At 41.2% G+C, this 24,975-nt stretch overlaps 1 protein-coding gene across 2 annotated transcripts in view; it reads right to left on the reverse strand.

The window, feature by feature from the left end:
* Positions 1 to 24,975, reverse strand: part of ppargc1a.S (PPARG coactivator 1 alpha S homeolog) — a 67,094-nt gene that overhangs the window by 22,421 nt on the left and 19,698 nt on the right. The window contains exons 3-7 of one of the 2 annotated variants that reach the window (XM_018243070.2): positions 11,184 to 11,378; positions 8,696 to 8,818; positions 6,610 to 6,811; positions 4,515 to 4,560; positions 4,332 to 4,405 (exon numbers count right to left, since the gene is read on the reverse strand). In XM_018243070.2, the coding sequence (XP_018098559.1) occupies positions 4,332 to 4,405; positions 4,515 to 4,560; positions 6,610 to 6,811; positions 8,696 to 8,818; positions 11,184 to 11,378 (640 nt within the window). Of the gene's footprint in view, positions 1 to 4,331; positions 4,406 to 4,514; positions 4,561 to 6,609; positions 6,812 to 8,695; positions 8,819 to 11,122; positions 11,379 to 24,975 lie in introns of those variants that run through there. The other variant, XM_018243071.2, reaches the window with a different exon arrangement.

Consider the following 24,975-nt stretch of genomic DNA (forward strand, 5'->3'; position numbering starts at 1 on the left):
GGTTAAAGATATCTGCACTGTTCCTTCTGTAGATGCTCCAGTAGTTCATCTGGCTAAATCTACGCTGCTTCCTATTGAGGATGTGGCTACACTGAGGGACCCCATGGACAGAAGGGTTGATACGGACCTGAAAAGGGCTTTTTTGACCGCAGGGGAAACAGTAAAACCAGCGGTGGCAAGTCTCTCAGTCACTAAAGCTATGGAGATTTGGCTAGAGAACTTAGAGGGGGCTATAAAGGAGGATCGTGAAAAGTCAGATATTCTGGAGGGTCTTACAGAACTCAGGATGGGAGTTTCCTTTCTTCTTAACACTTCAATTGATATGACTCGTCTAGCCTCTAAGTCCTTAGCACTTTCGGTTTCTGCCAGAAGGGCTTTGTGGCTGAGATCTTGGGAGGCAGATGCTACCTCAAAATCAGCCTTATGTACCTTGCCTTTTCAGGGACAAATGCTTTTTGGTAAAAAATTGGAGGAGCTGATTTCTAAAGCATCTGGGGGAAAAAGTCAATTCCTACCACAGAAGAAGCGAAAACAGCCGAAAAGAAACTTTCGCAGCAAGTTTTCCTTCAAGTCTAGAACTAATTCGGAACCTAGACCCTTTAGGGGTAGGAAAGAACCGGTGAGATCGGACAATTTCTCTGGAAATCAGTCAAGTTCCTTTCGGCAGTTTAGTTCCAAGCCCTTTACCCCTTCCTCATCCCGCAAGCCCTTCTGAAGGGAGGGGTCCCCAGGGGCCAGAGATAGGAGGAAGGTTACAACATTTTCTGGTCGCCTGGGAAAGATCCACAGAAGATCAGTGGGTTCTCAGCATTATAAAGGAAGGGTACAGACTAGAGTTCAAGGGTCCTTTGCCTCCTTCAAGGATCCTTACCTCACCATGGCCAACGTCTGTGGAAAAAAGACGAGCCATGCAATTTCATTTGGATCAAATGATAACCCAAAGGGTCATCATTCCAGTGCCCAGACAGGAACAGGGAAAAGGTTTTTATTCCCAGTTTTTCCTGGTTCACAAGACATCGGGGTCGTGGCGCCCAATACTAAATTTAAAGCCAATAAATCGTTTTCTCCATGTCAGAAGATTCAGGATGGAATCTCTGGAGTCCGTAAGAGCGGAGATTTGTCGAAACGACTGGATGTGTACCATGGACATTCAGGATGCTTACTATCACATCCCAGTGGCAAAATCACATCAGGTGTATCTAAGATTCAAGGTACAGGGTCACCATTTCCAGTTTGTTTCTCTTCCCTTTGGGCTAGCCACAGCTCCAAGGGTATTTTCCAAGGTCTTGATAACCATGGTGGCATATCTGAGATGGCAGGATATAAGGATATTCCACTACCTGGACGACTTGATTCTTCTGGCATCATCAAGAGAGCTGGCAATATCTCACAGGGACAGGGTAATCCATTTTCTGCAAGATCATGGATGGTGTCTCAATTCCGAAAAAGGCCAGAGGGAACCGGCACAGGAGGTGTCCTTCTTGGGAGCCGATCTGAATTCAAAAAGCGGCCGGATAAGTTTGTCCAGCCAAAGACAGCAGGACATTCGCGGGTTAGTGCATCAGGTTTGCCTGTCAACAGTCATCCCAGCCAGTATATTAGCCCGCCTCCTAGGGATGATGGCATCAGCAATTCGCCTAGTGTCCTGGGCTCATTGGCACATGAGATTTATTCAGGTTCTTCTTATTCGGTCAGGAGGTGTTCTCAATCCATCAGTACAGATTCCAGTCAACCAGAATCTCAGAGAGGCCCTGTCTTGGTGGATTCAGCCGGAGTGTCTATCAGCAGGGGTTCCTCTGTTTCCAAAAGATTGGACAGTTCTCACGACAGATGCCTCTGGTTCAGGATGGGGGGCTGTGCTAGAAGGAAAAGCAGCTCAAGGATCTTGGCTGCAGCCCTCATCAGAAGAGCCATCAAATGTTCTAGAGATAAGAGGCATTCTTCAAGCACTACAAAGTTTCCAAAAGGATCTGGAGGGTCGCAGAATAAAAGTCAGATGCGACAATACTTCAGCAGTCACCTATGTCAGGAGACAGGGAGGAACAAGAAGCCTTTCTCTATTGTCAGAAGCAGAGCCATTATTTGCCTGGGCAGAACAACACGTGGCGGAGATGACTGCGGTGCATGTTCCAGGCAGATTGAACAGGGAAGCGGACTTTCTAAGTCGGAGTACGTTGGATCCTCACGAATGGCAGTTGCATCCCAGGATTTTCAATCAGTTGATGAGGATGTGGGGGATACCTTGTATGGACCTGATGGCCTCACAAAGCAACACCAAATGCAAGAAATTCTTTTCAAGAAGGACAGATCCCAAGGCATTAGCAATAGATGCCCTAGTCCAACCGTGGCCAACGACTTTATGCTATGTCTTTCCTCCTCTTCCTCTGATTCCGAGGGTACTGCAGAAGTTAGTGGAGGTCAGAGGGGAATTGATATGTATTACTCCAGCATGGTCGAGGCGTCCATGGTTCCCGACACTGATCAGACTATCGGTGTGTCCTCCTTGGAAGTTGCCATATTCCAGGGATCTACTGATTCAGGGACCATTCATACACCCGGATCCAGCTCCCTTAGCCCTGACGGCTTGGAGATTGAGCGGAGGGGTCTAGAGGCTCAAGGTCTTTCAAACAAAGTTGTTGAGGTGCTAATGAAGTCTAGGAAATCCTCGACAGACTCAAGATATTGTAGCATTTGGAAAGCATTCATTAAAGAAAGAAGCAAGGAGTCTTTACATAACCCTTCGGTCTCAATAGGGGAAATCCTCGAATTCCTTCAAAAGGGATTAGACAGGGGATTAAGAGTGAGTACCCTCAAAATCCATGTGACCGCTATTTCAACCTTCTCAGGGGTCCGTTGGGCTCTACATCCGCTAATAATTAAATTTTTCAAAGCAGCCATCAGAATCCTTCCTCCTAAGAGACCATCCTGTCCACAGTGGGATCTTCCATCAGTACTGGAGTATCTTTCATCTGATCCATTTGAACCAATTCAGGAATCATCTTTGTGGCATTTGACTTTAAAAACCGTTTTTCTGATAGCAGTGACTTCAGCAAAAAGGGTTGGGGAGCTGCAAGCCCTAAAATGTACAGAAAATTGCCCTATTTTCTTCAGGATAAAGTAATCCTAAAATTTGTCTCTTCGTTCAAGCCTAAGGTGGTCACTGATTTCCACATTCGAGATGAACTATCCCTTCCTTCATTTAGAGGTAGGTCAGAGGAAACAGAAGATCATCCTTTACATCTTCTAGACGTGGGAAGGACAGTCAAGGCATACTGCCAAGCAACCCAATCCTTTAGGAAGGCGGATAGACTTTTTGTCCTTCCAGGCGGCAAGAGGAAAGGAGAGGCGGCTTCTACTCCTACCATTTCCAGATGGATTAAGATTGTGATCGTGAAATCATACACTGCAAGAGGTCTGCAGGTGCCAGCAGTAAAAGCTCACTCAACCAGAGGTCAAGCGGCTTCCTGGGCGGCGGAGACAGGAACTCCTCTAGAGGTGATATGTAGGGCGGCCTCCTGGGCATCACCCAATACTTTTATCTCACACTATCGCTTGGACGTGGCTTCAGCGGAACGTGCAGAATTTGGCCGTAATGTGTTGTCCTCTGTCTCCTATGTTCATTAAAACATTTTGCATTCAATTGCATGGTCCCGCCCTTATTCCGGTAGCTTGCTATATCCCGGAGAGTGCTGATATGGAGAGGGCCAGGGAAAAGGGAAAATTATAACATACTTACCGTGATTTTCCTTTCCTGGTACCTCTCCATATCAGCAATCCCCTCCCTAGGGTTCTTACCTGGTTCAAGCTTTTGACGCGACGCGGGTGAGTTCCTGTGGATGGTATTTAATTACTTGGGGGAGGGGTTCTTCCTGATGGTGAGGGGAGGAGCTATCCCGGAGAGTGCTGATATGGAGAGGTACCAGGAAAGGAAAATCACGGTAAGTATGTTATAATTTTTCCTTTTCTGGATAACGTATCCCATACCTGTACTGTGTCTTAAATTTCTTATTGTATCAACAAAACTGTGTTGTGGACACAGACAAGGACCATACGCAATCTTTAATTGTGTGTTGCAGCAGATAAAGTATGGTAATTTGTATGACAGTGTGCCAAAGGGCAAGCAGCCAACATGCCTGGATGTAATAACTAATCACAGGGAGAAGCTGGGTTCCAGAGAACATCTGCAGGGATATGAAATCACTTGGTAGCCGTTTAGTTACATGTATTGTTTCATTGTGGTATGTATTAAAATGAAGCTCCTAAAGATGTTACCTGGAGCTGCTGTTGAGCCGCCCTATACAATATATTCACAATACAATAAAAGTGCTCACCTGCAGTTCCAGAGAGCTCCATACATAAGCCTCGTTCAATAGTCTTGCTCTCAAATGGGGAACTCTTGGGGTCACTGGAAGACAGCGCATATTTATAAAAACAAGCTGAAATGGAGCTATTGTAGCCAAGACAGGAAGCCACCCATCCCATTCAAACGTAGGAGAGCAATGATTAACACTTACTTTGGTGACTCGGGCGTCAAGGGGAGCGACAAATTCATTGACCTGGCTGCGAAGTAAATAAGAAACCCAAATTAAACCCTGAGCATATACTATTAGATAATAATGAGCTTTAGAGAACTTTAAAAACACACCAAATCATCAGAATTTGGTCCTAAGAAAATGTAGCAATATAAGAAGCATAAAACCAACATGGGAATAAGGAAGTACAAATCCCTTTAGTATATACTGAAATATCACGTATATTCATTCATGAGCCATGACATATTTTATCCCATATGACTAATTAGCAGAGATGACTGGGATTCCTCCAAAGGGATCACACAGGAAAATCCCACTGATAATTTCCCTGCAACTTTTAAAGGTAAAGGTGCTTCTCAAATGACGTTTCTCATTCTAAGCAACTTTTCATTGTACATTCCTTGCCGTTTTCAAATTGACTTGTAAATGTCGAAAAGTATATGTTTATCCCTTTCTGCTCTCTGTTCCGGACTCTTGAATCAATGTAGTTCTCTTCTAGGTCTGTTAATTAGGAGGCGTCTGCTACATTGTTTTAACCAACAGTGCAACCAACAGAAACAGCCAAATGGATATTGCTTTCAACATAACTGAAAAAATTCCAGGTTTGCAGAACAGATGAAAACGTTGCATATATTATTAGATTATTTAAGAGCAGACACCCAATTTTGTGATTAGGAAATGCAAGGATTATTATTGACCGCCATATTGTTTTCCTTAGGAGTCAAAAGAATCAAACCATGACAAGAGGATACTGTGTTCCACAAAAGATGCTTTGTCATCGAACTGGCAAAACAATACACTTCTAGGGGCACATTTACTATCGGTCGAATATCGAGTGTTAATTAACCCTCGATATTCGACCGTCAAAGTAAAATCCTTCAACTTCGAATATTGAAGGATTTACCGCATTTCCATCCATCGAACGATCAAAGGAAAAAAATCGTTTGATCGAAGGATTTTAATCCATCGATTGAACGATTTTCCTTCGATCAAAAAAAGCTAGGAAAGCCTACGGGGACCTTCCCCATAGGCTAACATTGGTGCTCGGTAGGTTTTAGGTGGCGAAGTAGGTGGTCAAATTTTTTTTTTAAAGAGACAGTTCATTGGACTATCGAATGGTCGAACGAATTTTAGTTCGAATCGTTCGATTCGAATTCGTAGTCGAAGGTCGAAGTAGCCAATTCGATGGTCAAAGTAGCCAAATAAATACTTCGAAATTCGAAGTATTTTTTATTCTATTCCTTCACTCCAGTTAAGTAAATGTGCCCCTAAATGAATCCAATAGGCTGGTTTTGCTGCCAATAAGGATTAATTATATCGTAGTTGGGATCAAGTACAAGGCACGGTTTTATTATTACAGAGAAAAAGGGAATCATTTTTAAAATTTGGATTATTTGAATGAAATGGAAATGCCCTTCCGAGCTTTTTTTGGGAGTTTCCAGCTACCATTATATATTATATACAGGTATGGGATCTGTTATCCAGAATCCTTGGGAACTAGGGTTTTCTGGACAATGGATTGTTCCATAATTTGGATCTTCATACCTTAAGTCTACTAGAAAATCCTTTAAATGCTAAATGAACCCAATAAAATTCGAAGTATTTTTTATTCTAATCCTTCACTCGAGCTAAGTAAATGCACCCCCTGATGTGATGGTTTTTGTTATGAGAGCAGAGCAATAAGGAATAGTACAGAATGTGTTTTTTGTTGAGATTCCTGACATTTTGGCACATTTGCCTGAGGATAAGAAAGCATGTGAAGCGATATATACATCACTATTTAATAATATAGCATTCTAAGTAATGCTACATTGGACTGTGTACACTAGCTGATGCTTTTCTCTGCGGACTAGGAGTACAGAGAGTTACATTTTGTGCTTTATTCTCTGCAATGAAAACATGATGTTAAAATGCATCTTTTCCTTGTGTAGTTCTGCTTAACCAATGGTACGCAAGGTTCCAGGTTTAAACAAAAAATATGTTTTAACACCCATAAATAATTTAAGGGGGAAAAATAAGCTCAAAAGCATCAACTGCATAAATAAAGGCCAGTGGTAAGGTGACAATCCCAAACTACCTTGATAATGTGGCTGGGGCTGTAAGTACGGCTTCTTTTTGCTGCTGCATTTGTCAAGCCTGTTGTTTCTGCTCTCTGTCGATTTGGTCTGAGGAGGGTCGTCATTTGAAGTCAGGTACTTAAGGAGCTCTGAGCAAGGACGCCGTGGTGGCTTTTGGGAGTGACAAATGGCCTTCGGTTTATTGCTCCATGAATTCTCGGTCTTAAAACCCAAAAAAAGAGTAGAGAAGGAGAAAAAAAAAAATTAAAGTTAGTGGGCTGAGCCTTCCCCAAATGAATAAAGCGAAGAGATGGATTTCTCTGGTTGCTGTAACCTCTATATAACAGGGCTTGGGCTATGATCTGTGAATAATTGTTTGCGCAACATGGAAAGAGAAATCGCATTTCAAACTCCCAGATGCCGTTTCCGCAGACTTGGATTTTTATTTTCTCCAGCACTTTATTTATTCTCAACAACATGCAATCATCTTGTCTTTACAGTTCCCTCAAAATAAAGGCAGGGATTTAAAGAAGGTATTACTTAATGTTACTTTGCTCAGCAAAGCCACATTTCTCAGCTCTCCTAATGGCCCTTAAATGGTTCTCAATTCATTTAGATGAAAAGGGAAAACACACTGCAGGAAAACAAGTTTCTCCAAATTCTTTGGGCCTATAATGTGGCCCGAAGGCAGCTGTAATAGTAGGCAACAATGTCCTAAGATATCAATACTACGACCAGTTAACAGTACAAATGCTGCTATTGCAGAAATGCAAGCCACACTCAAGGTCTGGGCCAAATTGAATCATAACAGGGGCATATGTAGATCCAAGGACCACATCAATATGCAGGACATGCCCAAGAGGATTTTTAACCTGATTAATATCTGGAGAATCCTCAATCAGGAAGATCTCAGTTTGGCTCCATACACTGTCCAATAAGCTACCCACTTGTTTAGGAGGGAGCCAATCAGTATAGTGCTTTTAGCCAGCTTTAGCCACCAACATGCTAGGCCAAATTGGCTTATCGGATTGTTGCCTCTAGGGCAGTGATCCCCAACCAGTAGCTCGTGAGCAACATGTTGCTCTCCAACACCTTGGACGTTGCTCTCAGTGGCCTCAAAGCAGATGCTTATTTTTAAATTCCTAGCTTGGAGGTAAATTTTGGTTGCAGAAAAACCAGGTGTACTGCCAAACAAACCCTCCTATATGGTGGTAATTCACATAGAGGCTGCAAAGTAGCCAATTACAGCCCTTATTTGGCACCCCAGGAACATTTTTCATGCTTGCGTTGCTCCCCAACTCCTTTTACATCTGAATGTTGCTCACAGGTAAAAAAGGTTGGGGATCCCTGCTCTAGGGCAATGCTCAGATCATCCATTTGGGCCTACCGAGACCCTTCAGACGAGGGCCATGTCCACAGGCCAATGTGATCCTCCTCCAACAGGATTTTCTTATTGAAAACTGGACAATTCTCAGGAAGAAATCAGATGGGCAGGCTCATACACAGGCAGAGAAGCCGCTGATTAGGTCACGAAGGGACTGTAGTAGCAACTTAAAACTGGCCATGTATGTCCAGCTTCCCCCTTTATTAATATTATTCTAACTCTAGCTAAGAGATTGCTTCATGGGGAAAAGCCCTTTGCACTAGTTTCTCAAAGGCCATATGGAGGTCATAGGTCATTTAGTAATTTTTTCCCTTAAAAGTGCACCTTTAACATGTCCTGGAGGTACAAGGAAAAGAACATGTACTGTAAATTAGCAGCAATAAAACATGGGGTTCTAGTAGTTACGGTCTGTTTTGCCAAGATATATTGTTACTGCTGTTATCTTACCCAATTACTGCACACTGTAATGCCTTAGATTATTGTCTCATTAAGGAGATTGCACTGAAAACATACGTTTTTTGGAGCAAAGGCCATAGAAGTCTATGGGAGGTGGCATTCCTTCACTGACGGTGAGTCCTCCTGGTGTAACATTAGCCTTAAACTGGTTTTTAAAGTCAGTCGGTATAATTCTAACTGGAAACATTCACAGATGATTTAGAATTCACTGAATACAAGGGAATCTGTATATATATATATATATATTGTCAAGTTAAAGTTTGTACCTTAATAACCGAAGAATTAGTTCTGATCCTCTGACTGGAGCTGCCATGGTTCTGCGTAGTGAAACCAACGCACTCATTGTAAATCAGCTGAGCGTTAGCTGGAGCCAGTAACAGCTTCTTAAGCTAGGAACACAGAAAGAGCAAAAGCTAGTTAAACATACGTGAGAAGTGCTATGAATTGGCCTAAGTAAGCATTATTTAGAGTAATACAATAAAAGTCACAAGGTTTGCAACTAATCAGGTGGAAGGTTGCTATAGGTTACTAGACCCGGTGAGACTTACTATTACATTACCTCTATATAGAAGCGGGCTCACATATTAGTTACACAAATGTTTAAGAAGTATTACACTTAGCATTCTAGTATTCTATATATGATATATATAGTAGTGTGCACAGAACATTCCTTTTCTTCCTAAAACAGGAGATGCCATCGCCCTTGAATCAACAGCTTGTTTTCGTAGAGCTCAAATCAAGCGCTCATGAATAGCTCTTTTCATGCTTTATTTCAGTACAGGTATGGGACCGGTTATCCAGGATGCTCTGGACCTGGTGTCTTCTGGATAACGGATCAAAATCAAGTAAACATTTAATTAACCCAATAGGCTGGTTTTCAATCAATAAGGATTAATTATGGGATTCATTATTTGGAAACCCGTTATCCAGAAAGCTCTGAATTATAGCATCTCACATAGACTCTATTTTATCCACATAATCAGAATGTTTAAAAATGATTTGTTTTTCTGGATAACGGGCCCCATACCTGTATATAAACTGAAATGTTTTGCATAGCACAAAAACCCACTTATATATATTTTCCTTAAGTCTTAAATTACTAGATTTAAGAGGTTTGTTATGTAGAAATTTGGAGTAAAATAGAAGTATTTTCTTTTGCTTTGAATAACACTGCAAATGTGTTTTCCAACAGAAAGAAAGCAAAGGAATACTCACAGGTACATAACTCATGGAGCAGTCAATATCTAGATATAGCAATTATCCCTTCAGTGCCTTCTGTAAAGAGATTCCTACTGGACCTTACAATAAACTTTTAATAACAGAAGGATGTGGCACACCAAAAATAAGGTTGTAGTTGCTTGTAAAAGTATAGTATATTTATTTAGATATGCAAGAAGGCCTAATGTGGTTCGTGCCTGCATGGGGAGGCCTAATGCGCTTTGTGCCTGCATGGGGGGGAGCTATTGCGCTTTGTGCCTGCACAGGGAGGCCTAATGCGCTTTGTGCCTGCACGGGGAGGCCTAATGCTCTTTGTGCCTGCATGGGGAGGCCTAATGCGCTTTGTGCCTGCATGGGGAGGCCTAATGCGCTTTGTGCCTGCATGGGGAGGCCTAATGCGCTTTGTGCCTGCATGGGGAGGCCTAATGCACTTCGTGACTGCATTGGGAGCCCTAATGTGCTTTGTGCCTGCATGGGGAGACCTAATGCGCTTTGTGCAACTCAGATATATTTTTTACAAGGGATTACATCCTTATTTTTGGTATGTGTCCATTCATTTTATTATTACAACTTTGTTCTATTTAAGCTGTCTGTACAGGTGATACACCCCTATGCTTCCTATTATTATGGAATGCCAGTATATCTTTGATTTGCAGCAATGACCTAAAAGCCGTTAATATGAGCACACTATCCTGTGGCTTTCTACCTTATTACTCAGCACACAAACACACCAACCCACAGCACACCTACACGTCTAAAAACCTAAGGAGAAACTGATCAATATCTGCAAAAGCAGGCAATACAGTACTCTTGTCTTTAAATAGATAGAAATGATATCCGATAGGAGTCCGGTAATCCATTCCTACCCCTTTTTAAATATTTAAATAGCAGTTCATAAATAAGTCTCCATATACAGGAGAAGCCAATGGACAATCCGTTATATTATGTGCCCTTAAAGGACGACTAAACATGATCACAAAGTTTATATAAAAATTTTTTTTATAGTACTTCAAAACTAGTTGTTTAATATTCATTCAGTGTACAGTATATCTTTGTTAAAGTGCTGAATGGTATTGTCAAGTGATCAAAAAAGTGTTAATTAGAATTCAATTGTGGACATTTTCCTCTTTCCCTATTGTCTGTCCTCTACTAGACTAACAAGGCCATGGAAAAAGTTGCAAAGCGTGTATCAGCAACCAAAAATCATGTAGAATTTACTGGTTATACGTTTTAAATCAATATTGACTACTATGGGTTTCTAGTCCTTGCACAACCTTCACAAACAGTATCAGAAACTTTTATCAAAGGCAAAATGGCGAACCCCAATGATCAAATTTAACTCTTATGATGTCCTGGAACTATTGTGCATTTATTTATGTAAACTACTAAATTCCCTTGAAGAACATTATAGCAATATATTTCTTATGCTTTCTTCCTAAAGGTAAAGTCCAAACCTTATTGGGACTACGTCATACCCATGCAGCGGGTAGCCAGAAGCACATCCAATTCCTGTTAAACAGTAGGAAGGGTTCTTACTAGTGACGGCTCTTCTGCCTCCTGAATTGGAGGGGTGCCGTCAGGCATAGATGAAAGGCTAGGCTCATGTGCATTGGTCACATCTCCATCCGTCAGTGCATCAAATGAAGGCAATCCATCCTCATCCACAGGGAGACTGTCCAATGTCTCTGTAAGAACTGCTAGCAAATTCTCTTCATTCTCCTCGTCTATCTTCTAGAAAGGGTAGAAAGGGTGCCATTAATACCATTAAATGTTTTATGGACTTTAATCCTATGTCTAAGAATTGCCTTGTACAAATGTTATTGACTTGGTAGAACCAAGCAAACTGAAGTCTGGACACTGCCAAGGTAAAATATATTATCCATATAATACAACCTCAGAGAAACCAGCATGGCAGCTGGCCAATAAAATAAAAATCAGCAGACAAAGATGGGGGACACACAGGCAAATTATTAATTTATTTGTGGCTAAAGTCTTGACCAAAGAGCAGGTTGGTCAGAGACCCTTCATTATGTATATGAGACTACCTTTGTTTAGAGATCAGTCTAAAGAATAAAGTGTTGGACAAACACATTTTGGATGATCTAACCTTGGTGCTTACACACAAAACTTGGTCAACAAAAAAAGAAGAAAAAAGGAGCAGGTTAACCAGAGACCCTCCAGATTGCACATTATCTGATTGTTACAGATGGACATCTTACAATTAGATCCTATAGCCAGTTTAGGGCTCTTGATGCACAACAACCTAGGCCTATATGCTTTGAATAATATTTCGATATATAGAGGGTCAAATATTGACTATACATACCTATGTGTTTCTAGTTTATCTTGGAAATCTGTGGAACCCTCCTGAAGTTCAGGGTCCATATATATATATATATATATATATATATATATATATATATATATATATATATATATATATATATATATATATATATATATATATATATATATAACCCTTGAAGGGCTACACTTGTTCAGTTAATCACCAGGTTGAAAGTACAGAAGACAACAGAGGTAAGGACAATCCTACTGATGAATACGATACATCTTCCCTAGCCTTGATACAAGTGTATTTGAAAGGTTTTTAAACACTAGGCAAATTGCCTCAAATCATTGACCCTGGAAGGCAGAATTGCTGGAGTTGACCACAATTTGGGAAGGAATATACAACGATGACTAAGCTTGGGCAGCTCCACAATAAGCCTATATATTAAGCTGTGATACGGAACATGTGCACAAGGACAGTCAGGAGGAAGGTTGGCTTTGAGGTTTGCCCTTGTCCAGACCATGGTCATGTGCCTATTCCTTGAATACTACAAAAGTTATCGACAGAACAAATGCTGCTCGGTGTTTGCTATTACATCCTGTGTTATCAAAAACATTATTTAAGTTAGATAACTTTATTCCAAGAGAAATAATTTACCTAAACCCATTCAAAAGAACCGTTTTTAAGTGACCATGGCACAAGTAGTATATGTAAACCATAGATGGAACAGGCAATAAACATCAGTCTCCAATTATTGCCCTGAAAATAAAAGGCTACGACAAATATGAGGTAAACATTTGTTGAATATGGAACTCATTTTTCAGCAGCACATAAATATAATTGCCAGCAGGGCTCTTCGTGTCACCAAGAGGCTTTCAAATAGATGCCATACATTACAATGGCATGGTGCCACCGCTACAGCTGTGCCACTCTCATACAGCAAGCATTTATTTACCAAGCCTTAAAAGTTCCTATTCTTACTCAACAGCTTGCTCATTCTGGGTTTGTCAAAGAGAACATGAAGAATGGTGAGAGTCAGTCATTCATTTTGTGTCATTTAAAGCATTGCTGAGACACGAGTTTGACAGCCTTCTAATTCATCCGCAACAAAGACATTCTGCAGAGCCGACTAAGAGCCCTGAAAACACACACAAACACACTTGTGTGTGACACTAGAAATTGTTGATATTCAATAACACTCCTTTATTTACAGATGGCAGCAGAATGTGGGCCAATTCGCAGCCATTCAATAGTTGCAGTGTAACAACAACACAAAGACTAAAGGATGTATAAGCCGAGTTATATTTAATACAAGTAACAGTGCCCTAAGCCAAATACCACTCTAGATTACTCTTGCACATTTTATAGCCATTAAATATCTAAGACTGTATCCTACTGACCCTTTTTGAAGCAACTTCTAAGGTAAAACCAGTAGCAGTTCCTCTAGGGGCTTCAATCTGGCTCAGTTTTTCTACATTAAGGAAATGAAAATATAATATTGGTCATTAGCCTTTTCTGTAGAACTGAAAACTGGCAGCCGGCTCCGAATTACATATCCGTGGGCACTAGTCTTCAAGCAGACTCAATTAGTTCTGTACAAGTTTCAACAATCAAGCACCCAAGAGAAGCCGGCGCATGTTACAAAGATGACTCTGCTAAACAATTAATGTCACATTATATTATTGCCTGTGTCCCAATTTACATGGCAAATAAATCAATGTCATTGTAAATGAAGCAAACTTGCCTACTAACACATGTCTGTTCAGAACTGACATGGCAGCTCAAGCCATTACTTTAGCAAAATGACTCCGCACGGTAACCACTATGTTTATTTGATTCTGCTATTATTTCTAATTATGCCAAATTGCTATTTACTTCAAAACAAATCTTGTTGCTGCAGATGAGCGGGTGTACACTTGTTAGAGAAATGGTCTATCCATCAATGTGGGGGAAGAACACAAAGGTATTATTATGAATCAGTTCCAAATAAATTAAAAACCAAGTAGAACTTTTCCCCAATATGCCCACCTTGAGGAATACAGGCTGTCGGGGCAAGGACCACATTGAGGAGCCAATGAAGCCATCGGCTTAATGTGATTTGTAAACCTGCCACTGATATCGGCCAGGTGTTTTCAGGTATGCCCAGAACCATACACAGGCAGATAAGCTGGCAAGTGAAGGAGCCAAATTGTCTGCTCCAATTTGTCCTGTATGGCCAACATACGGGTAAATTTGGAGAGTATCCAAGGGGAGCCAGGCCAAATATTGTAAGGAGCAGTTCGAGTAGAACCAGTTTTAATATGGTAAAGTGGTCATAAGGCTCCAAAGTCAATAATAAATAAGCATGCCTATAATATAGTCCCTTAACTAACCTACTTGTAGGGGAAACCTCTTCAGCACAGAACTATACGAGAATACAAACCATAATCATCAGAAAGCATCTCTCTCGATTATATACTTTTAAATGCTAAAGACTGCAACTGCCCATAACAGCTAATCATTGCAGTCCAAAGGAAATACTTGGGCCATGCATTATTTATACAACATTAAGGACATTTCCAGCAACCCTAAAACATTGAACAAGGAGAAAGGCAGAGTTCCGAGGCATCCCTGTTTACTCACTGGTCCATCACACTTTACTCACTGGTCACTCAAGAGCAGAACCCTTGAGTGACCCTTCAGGCTCATATATAGATGTATTGTATACCTGATCCATTCCTCGTGCGTATCTAGGGCATGCAATGCATCAGCTGAATGCAAAACAAATAGGTCTAAGGGTGGTTAAAAGAGGGGGAGAGGAGAAAACTGAGCATGCTCAAGCCCTGCCCTGAAGGTTTATGCTGAAAACAAGAAGTCTGATACAGAAGCCCATGCATACACAATAGAAGGAAAAAATTCTGTGTTTGTTTTGACAGAGGACTCAGAGCAGCATTACTTTGAGGGTTTATTGGTGTATTTATATAGACCTTTCTGATAAAGCTTACTTAGTTTTAGCCTTTCCTTCTCCTTTAAACTGGTTGTAAATTCAGTTCTTTACCTTAGTAATTGATTCTACTCTCTTAACCATGGTCAAAACACAAACTGCATAGCCATTATACATATGCAACTGGGCGCTCCAGAGCTCACCTGCTTCTAGATTCCAAAACCTATTACATTCTGTGTAGATCATGTAAAACAACCCAGCAATAAAATAATCAATGTTTACGTGGAGCCAATAATGGATACTACTTTGCAATTAATCAAATATATCTATGGAGCCAAGGAAAGCAACAAAATGCTCTGCTGCCCTGAATCACTACAAAACTAAGAGAATGAAGAGCCCGACAAACAAGAGTTAATTGCTAAGGTGGCCATAGATGCACAGATAATATCGCACAAACCAAATTTTCATAAGATATTAGGTGCGTGTATGGTGGGAAAAGAGCCGACCAATATCGGCAGAAGACATAGATATCGGTCGGCTTGTCGATCGGGCTGGACGGAAAATTTTGATTGGGTACCTTTCAAGGCACCCAAACATCGGCCATTGTTAGTGCTGAATCATCAGATACAGGTAGAATTCTATTGTTTCTACCAGTATATCTGACAATTCAACTCTACACGTCAATATTGAAATGAATGATCTTTCTTGGAAAGATCTTTTCCAAGAAAGATCGTAATTGTTACATCTATGGCCACCTTTATTCCAGATCAACCAGCTCCCTTTCATAGCTGTATTGTTTAGGCACATCTCGAGTTTTCTTTTCCAGTTTATTTTCAACAGTTGGTAACTATATATGGCAGGCAGAATATGTGTTGACAAGACATTCATCTAGTGTGCTATAGACCAAAAGTTGAATATACACAGGCAGAGAGCCAGTCTGGCCCATATATCGGTATATGTATATAGTCATTGGCCAAATAAGGCCTGGAGCCGATGCCTGATCCCTTTACCCTGAGGCCTATGTAATGACTGGCCTAGGGGCAGTGTGTAGTGCATACACCCTATAAGTTTATTGGTAGGGCACTTGAGAGAGGTGCCAGCAACATTGTTCACCAAGTAGTCCGCACATTATTCTTTTCCATTAAATACTCATATATGCATACAATAATATACTGTTTATCTCCATTAGGGCTGTATGCATAGACTGTTAACAAGACACATAATATGGCAGCTTCTAAACATTCTACCATAGAATTGTGAAACAAAGCCCAGCTTAAATGAAGGCAATTTTTTCAGTCTAAAGGGGAAAGCAATGGCAGTCCTTGGAGTAAATATATTGTCGCCATGAATAACAAATACCAGAGGAAAGAGTTTTAACTGAATTGGACAGGTTGGCTTCCATGAATATCCCACTCCCCCCTTTCCTCCTCACAGATTGCTCTGCTATTCAAGCGCTTTATGGTGTCAAGGATTTGCATTCACTAATACTTCCACAGGCCTGGTCACAGCATACAAGTCTTAGGGATGAATGATGACACAGGGCCTCCTATAAAGCTGTTCCTTAGGGACTGAGCCATAAAAACAAGAGTCCGTGGGAGCAGGAGTGAAATATAGACGAGGCCAGATGATGTTATTGACATATAGATGAATAACAGGAGTTATGCATTTAGGTCTCAGGTACTCCCTGCCAAGCAGATGGTTCATCAAATCAGCCCACAGTAAAGCCACACACTCGGGGCAGGTCGTTTTTAAACCTCAGGTCATGAAGTCAAATATGGAAGTAGGCAAAGAAGCGAGACCTCCTCATTGGGGCTGAATAATCAGTTGTGGCATTAGTAATTTGGATATATGATAACAATAAAGCATGCAATACAAAGCAGGTTATATGAAACAGAGCTCAATGGATATTCTTTTCCTTTAGTTCAAAAAAGCCCTGTATGGGCTTGTAATATTTTATGGCTTGGGATGTGTTTATATGTTAATAGCTGCACCAGAGGCAATAAAGGTGGCAAACAGCTGTCAGCTCTTAGGGCTCATTTACAAACAAAGGTGCTAAACTGCACCAGCGTTGTTACCCATAACAGTCAAGGAGACCTTTGCCATGGGCCATTACTTAAGGCTTAAAGGAGAATTCAACCCTAAAGTAAAAAAAAAATCCTACCCCCTACCCTACATAGACCCCCTCCCTCCTCCCCTCAAGCCTAGCTGCTACCCCGGGCAAATGTCCCTAAGTCTTTACTTACCCCTCGGTGCAGATTCTATCCAGCGGAGTTCACGGCAGCCATCTTCCGGCTCTTCTGTAATTTTCGGAATGAGAGCGGCGCTTCTGCAATTTCTGTGACTTTTGGCACATGCGCAGTTGTCGCAACCCAGAAAATTGCTCCAACTGCGCATGTGCCAATATGGCACTTACTTCCCGAAGATTACCGAAGATGGCTGCCGTGAACTCCCCTGGACAGAATCTGCACGAGGGGTAAGTAAAGAGTTAGGGGCATTTGCCCGAGGTAGCAGCTAGGCTGGGGGGGGGGAGAAGGGTCTATGTAGGGTAGGGGGGTAGGTTTTTTTTTACTTAAGGTTGAATTCTCCTTTCGATAGTAAAATAACAGCCTAATGAGCCACAGGCAGGAAATGAGAAAAGCTTTACCAAATGTACTTGGAGTATGGTTCATCCTACAATTCAATCCATTATTGTTTGTACATAACCTGCAGATTTTACACTTTAATAATGTTAATACGCATGGTAATATCCTGACCCCTAATTCCACACACTAGTCACGCCTTTTAGTCAAGTCAATTAGTGATTAGATTTAACTTGTGTAAACCTCATATCTGCTGCGTCCTTGACACCAGGACCTGATAGTGAACAAAAGAAATATCCGAAAGCAAACGATCACAATGGCGACTATATTAGCAGACCCACGATAAGATACTGCTGGAGCCGTGGCATTGGTTGGAGGCCCAATATGAAAAATGTATGGTAATTGAAACCGTGGAATCTTTAGAAATGCAGTCAATTTGATTCAGTACCAAAAGGTCACTCTTTTCAATTTCTACTCGATGCGGAGAACAATATAAGGAGAGCACCTAAAAGCAAAATGATCTGATCAGTCTCCAGACCTTAACATTTACTGACTGCGGAGAGTAATTTGCTGATTAGTAAATAAATGCATTACCTGTAGCCATGATGGCCAGTACTGGTCTGGGATCGCTAAGATGTTTCAACGACAAAAGAACTTGACTTTGCTGAAGTCTAAGGTTAATTTGTTTTAAGCCCATTAACTGATTTTTGCAATGAACGGTTTGGTAGCAATTTAGAAGAAATATTGGAACTGGTTTTCTTTTAATTTAAGGGGCGATGCCACATGGGAGTCAGCTTGGTGGGTGGCATCATTGCTCCTCCATAAAACAAAATGGCAATTGTCAAGCAATATTCGCCTGACCTGCATTTACGCCAGCAGGGGCCCAGCCATTACGATCAAATTTAATGAAAGGGCCAGTGACCTAAAAGATGGGAGAATATGTTGGCCCTATACAGGTATGGGACCTGTTATCCAGAATGCTTGGGACCTGGTGTTTGTCGGATAATGGATCATTCCGTAATTTAGATCTTCATACCTTACATCAACTATAAAATCATGTAAATCGTAAATAAACCGAATAGGCTGGTTTTGCTTCCAATAAGGATTATTTTCATCTTAGTGTGGACTGTAGTGTTTTTACAGAGAAAAAGGAACCTTTCAGTAATTCAAAGCTTTCAAGACAATGGTTCCCATACCTGTACTTAATACACAATTCCCACAACTATCAATCATAAGGATTTTTTTTTGACATACACAAGGCAATACTGGGTGGTGATGGTGGTGGGGGTGTAATAATGTTTCTGGTTTGTCTTCAGAAATCTGAAAGGAGAACTTAACTCAGAAATTCAGCCTTTGCAGCAGTGGAGCTTATAATCTAAGGTCCCTCTCACATTCTCATACAACACTGTCAATTATATTAGGAGCTAATAAACCTAACTGCATGGGAGGAAACTGGAAAAACTGGACAAAAACCTACATAGTCACAGGAAAACACAAAAACTCCTTGCAGATAGGGTCATTGCTGTAATTGAATTTAGGACCCCAGGGAAGCAATTATAACCACTGCACAAAGGTGGAAGCCAAGAGTTTCTGTTATGCTTTTAGTTGTTGTAATTTAAGCTTTGTGAGCTAGTTCTTCTTTAACAAATCTTAATTCAGTATGCAATTAGTCATTTAAAGAGCTTACGGAGTTCTTTCAGCTGCAAAAATATTTTTTAAATAAAGAAAGAATATTCAATGCAACTGTGTTCTGTTGCCACAATGTTCCAGCCAGCTGCAAATCCCAGCGGCTACGTCAGAGCGACGGTGATGAAAGAAATATGTGACTCATTGACAGCAGACGTGTGCCAAGGAATATTATGACACTAGAATTTGCAGATTATTCATTATTGGCTTGTTTAAGCTATTTCTTTGAGCGCTTATGGGCTTAGTATGTAAGGCTGGGGCGGAAGGGATGCCTTGGTGAAAGCTTTACCCTCTGCCTATAAATAGCAGCCACTAGAGAATAATCTTAAATACTACAAAACTTGTTCAGCCCAGAGGATGAAGATAAGTGTCATACGCTTCCATTTTTGGTAATCGCTGTGCTTTTTATAGTTCTGATTTACACAGCTATTTTCTCCCTTTATCTTCTTTAAATGTCCACCTTTTTTTCAGTAGATTTGGGAGAGGCTGTTGGGGGCCGATTTCACTGGATTTTCCGTAAATAAAACTGCCTTTTTTAGGGGGAATACAGGCATAGTATAAAATAAAAACACCTCCTTTGGCTATCATAAATTGTGCTGCTTTATTACTAGGACATTTCTTGGCAGCAAAACACTAAGGAAGCTCTCCAAGCGATTGTCTATTGGAAACCCAGCTGGTTGGATACATGGGCAGCTTATGCTCACAAATGCAACGTTCACAACAATAATACAGTTTGACAGGCACTGAATTAGTTGCATTGAAACCACCTTCCACTCATAATGTTTAAAGTTGGCCATGAAACTGAAGACATTAATTTCTCTCCAGGGGGATCTTCAGTAACTGAATCAGACTCATCCAGGCCCGGACTGGCAATCTCTGGGTTCTGGCAAATGCCAGAAGGGCTGCCATAGAAAGTGAGTATTTAGTGGGCTGGTGGGAGCTGTTTGGGCCTCTGTGTACCTGAAATGCCAGGGCCTATTTTAATTCTCAGTCCGGACCTGTCACTCATCTGAGCATTCATCCTCTAGACCAGTTCATGGCCTGTGGAGCACATACATGGACTGACGTAGCCCTCACCCAGAGGATTTTGTTGCCCAGTATGATCGACATTTAAATGAGACATAATAAGCAGAGTGTCTTATTTTGGGGGGCAATTATCAATGTTGTAGGCTATTTGATTATTGTCAATGAGAAACAACCTGTTGCACTTCTTAACGTTTTCTTTAATACGCTTTGCTGCTGATTGAATATAGGGATGCACCGAATCCAGGATTCGGTTCGGGATTCGGCCTTTTTCAGCAGGATTCGGCCGAATCCTTCTGCCCAGCCGAACCGAATCCGAATCCTAATTTGCATATGCAAATTAGGGGTGGGAGGGAAATCATGTGACTTTTTGTCAGAAAACAAGGAAGTAAAGAATGTTTTCCCCTTCCAACCCCTAATTTGCATATGCAAATTAGGATTCGGATTCGGTTCGGTATTCGGCGGAATCTTTCACAAAGGATTCGGGGGTTCGGCCGAATCCAAAATAGTGGATTCGGTGCATCCCTAATTGAATAGACCCATGTGCCGTAGTGCTTAACCGATCATGTTTCCGCCAATAAGACATGAATTATTGAAGAAATGCGAGCGTGGGGGTTCAGCTAGCAGGTTTTCCTCTTGCAAAGGGTATCCCTTCAAACTTTGTCCTAGTCGCTGCTTTAATAAGTGCTTGACCCGAAAGCCCTCCATCTGTTGTGAACTACAACCTCAACATTCCTTTGAACTTGTAGTTTGAAACAGCCAGAGAGACAAATACTTAACATGCCGGCAGTAACCAGGGTTTTATTTATAGCTTATACTGTCTAAGGCCATTATAAACAATTACTCATTTTACTTCCACCTTGCCTAGTCTTTAGATGCATCCCTAAACTATCCAGACTCTTAAGGTCTTTCTGATACTTCTTGCAAATATTCCTACAAATGATTTCAGTACCATACATGTGTGTTACAGTGCCATTTTTAGTACCATTCCCCTTTAAAGAGACAAAGATTAGTCACCAAGCCTGCCGGGTTCATGTATATGTCTACAATGCAAATCCATGCGTCTGAGTGCTGGGAACACAGGCCCATCCTCTGAGTTATGTAACATAAAGCAGTCAGAAGCTGGAGTTCCATTTCACTAATCCTGTTCCCTTTGCTTCCACTCCCAAAGATCTTTTAAGCACCGCTTTACATTCCAGCAGCACGAGAGGCAGGGAAGCTGCTGGGGGGACACAGGATCCTTCTCCACAAATGGATCAATAAATTACCGGCCTGCCACAAATGCTCTCACAAGCATGCGATATAAAGAGTATTTTTAGTCTTGAAGGAAATGTTATTGACAATTGCAATAATATATGGATTCACACAGCCCCTTCCCATAAGGCACTGGAAACTAAACACCCTAATTACCAAAACAAACTACGCAGCATCTTCCAATTGGCAGAGGAGAAGATATATTTAGAAAGAGGTAATACAAATATGAACCCCTTCATAGGCACACTTACATATACATTTTCTATATTTTTTATGTTTTAAGTTTACACTGCTGGCATATCCCATTAACTAGTTATAGTTATTCTCACATCGGATCCTGCCCCAGTGGAGCTTACAATCTAAGGTCACATTACTTTGCACACTATGGTCTGTTTTATTGGGAGCCAGAGGTACCAGTGCAGGCAAGGGGAGAACATAAAACATAAAAAATATGTTTAAATGTGCTGACCATGGCTTTACACGTAGGGTCGACTGAACTGTTTGATTTTCAGCCTTATGAAACCCAAACAATAATCTGGCCAATACTGTACATGAAAAACATTTAAATATTAAGATATTCACCTCTCTTATTATTACAGATAGCAAATCAATCAAAAATAAGAGGTTTTTTTCTGAATTAGCATTGCTGTATTTCAAAGCTTTCCGGATAAATGATTTCTGTATATTAGATCTCATGCCTGTAATGAAAAGATTGGGCTTAATCATCAAGCAGAATATAGCTAGAGATAGGGGTGCCACCTGTATGGTTTTGAACTGGGCATCAACACTTTAAGGAAGCCTATGATTAAGGGAGTTGCTCCCGAAACGCGTCAGGCTATGTTGGTTTGTGACCTGTTGCAATTAACCACCCTCTTCTTTTTTACAGGAGTGCCCCCTGGATAGAAATCCAACCAGTTGAATCTAAGTGATGCAATAACCTTGCCCTGGTGTCATAACTCCACCAACATCATTGTGCCAGTTCCTACATCCCTGCCTCACCCCCAATGTTATCTGCCCGCTCCCCCTGTGTTCGGGTTTAGCCATCAGCAAAGGTGGCAACACTGTAATCAGCTCTTTTGTTTTTTTTCATTTTAAGTTGAGCCATGAGAATATTGCAAGGCCAATGGCACCCAGGTCACTTTGATCACCATTGTCATCCGGAAAACCATTGGTCAAATCACTCATCAGCCCCACAACACTCGTGGAATAGAGACAGGTGGGCCTGAATGCAAAAATGCTTGACACTGCGTTGTGAAAGGGCTATGCATCTTGACTTTTGCTAAGTCTCTGCTTTCTAAATCCCATAATGTTTCTTAAGAGCCCCTAAAGAGAAGGCCACTATTAACACCGCAGATCACAGCCCTGCTTCTGTAAATATTTTGGGTTTATGGGATAGTGTGTTCACAGCTGTGTTGAAAAGGGGAAAATATGTGATGGTAACACATTAGTCAATCATCCTCCATCTACTACTTGATCTAAGTGAATAAATATTACCCTTAAATGTTAATTTCCTTCCTTATATCCTGAAGGAATTGCATAGGCAAGCCACATGCAATACCCTTATCAATTTCAAAGTAAAGCATTTAAATAGCTCACTGATGAGCAAATGCCATCAGTTATCACCCATGTGCCTGATGCAGAAGTCTGCTTTGAACCTTCCTGTTGGTTATGAGAGATCTACTGCATGTGCTACTGTCATAAGGTCAGCAATGCTTTGCTCTTACTGGGGTCAGCCATGTACTGTTTTACCAAGGCTCTGCAGTGTGAACAAGAATGAAAAGCTTAGTGACATATCTATTGGCATTTTACTGTACAGATTAACAGAAATGCTCTCCCTCTTCAGATTGCTTGTGATACAGTCATCACTACTACTTTACAGGCTGCCTAAAAAAGTCTGCTTTGAAATGTCTTCAAATCTTTGGTCATGTACAGTATATGGCTGTGGGATAACAGATGCTGTATAATTAGATGATAATAGCCTCTGGCAAGGGCTGTGGGATAGCAGGTATAGTAGGGAGAGATGGTGTCTATAGTAACAGTGGATAATAGTCTCTGGGAAGGGAATGTGACTGTGGGATAGCAGGTATAGTAGGGAGAGATGGTGCCTATAGTAACAGTGGATAATAGTCTCTGGGAAGGGAGTGTGACTGTGGGATAGCAGGTATAGTAGGGAGAGATGATGCCTATAGTAACAGTGGGGATAATAGTCTCTGGGAAGGGAGTGTGACTGTGGGATAGCAGGTATAGTAGGGAGAGATGGTGTCTATAGTAACAGTGGATAATAGTCTCTGGGAAGGGAGTGTGACTGTGGGATAGCAGGTATAGTAGGGAGAGATGGTGCCTATAGTAACACTGGATAATAGCCTCTGGGAAGGGAGTGTGACTGTGGGATAGCAGGTATAGTAGGGAGAGATGATGCCTATAGTAACAGTGGGGATAATAGTCTCTGGGAAGGGAGTGTGACTGTGGGATAGCAGGTATAGTAGGGAGAGATGGTGCCTATAGTAACAGTGGGGATAATAGTCTCTGGGAAGGGACTGTGGGATAGCAGGTATAGTAGGGAGAGATGGTGCCTATAGTAACAGTGGGGATAATAGTCTCTGGGAAGGGACTGTGGGATAGCAGGTATAGTAGGGAGAGATGGTGCCTATAGTAACAGTGGGGATAATAGTCTCTGGGAAGGGACTGTGGGATAGCAGGTATAGTAGGGAGAGATGGTGCCTATAGTAACAGTGGGATAATAGTCTCTAGGAAGGGACTGGGGCTGTGAGATAGCAGGTATAGTAGGGAGAGGTACAGCCTATAGTAACATTAGTTCTATCATAAAAAATAAACTGTAGACAACCTGTGTGATACTGGCCCCAAAAGCAAGAAGTTAAAACAGATTAATTCTATTCAAAAGTCAAGATTTGTGGATCAGCCATTATATTCAGCATTGCTATAGAGTCACTTCATTATTCTGCTGCCATCATGGCACATGGGTGAAAAACATCCCCACCTTTTTCATGTCATTGTAAGGTATAAAGACCAATGCACCACTAGGATACATTACAATATTAACAACACTGTGAATCGATTACGAACTGAACTCTGCTACTTTAATTAGAAATTTCTCCAACACGAGTCAGAATACTATTTAGTACACTGTAGTATATTTAAACAAAATGCCATGGCAAAATGTTATCTACATTATGCCATAAATCAATTGTAAGTTAAATGTCCCCTTTAAAAAGGAAAGGCTAAGCTTGATAATAAGTCTATTTATTAGTCTCCTGCTGAACATAGGTGTACCCTGGCTTGATTTTTCACGTTTTGTTCCTGTAACAATGTAATCATCATTTTCTCCAAGGTGCCCAAGTGCTCACTGCGGAAGCCGCACAGACTGAACCTTGTGCGACGAAGCGTGAGATGAGAAGCCGAGGAAAATCCCTCTCACATTTCACTGTTCGGCTTTTATGATGTAAAGATAAAAATACAAATAAATATTCATTTGCCATTTCACAGAAAGTTCTTCCAGGGGTTTATCCAGAGACTGGGGGTTGGCAAGTGCCCTTTAGGTTATATGGGCTCCAT

The sequence above is a fragment of the Xenopus laevis genome, chromosome 1S (assembly GCF_017654675.1).
Source record: "Xenopus laevis strain J_2021 chromosome 1S, Xenopus_laevis_v10.1, whole genome shotgun sequence".
NCBI lineage: Eukaryota > Metazoa > Chordata > Amphibia > Anura > Pipidae > Xenopus > Xenopus laevis.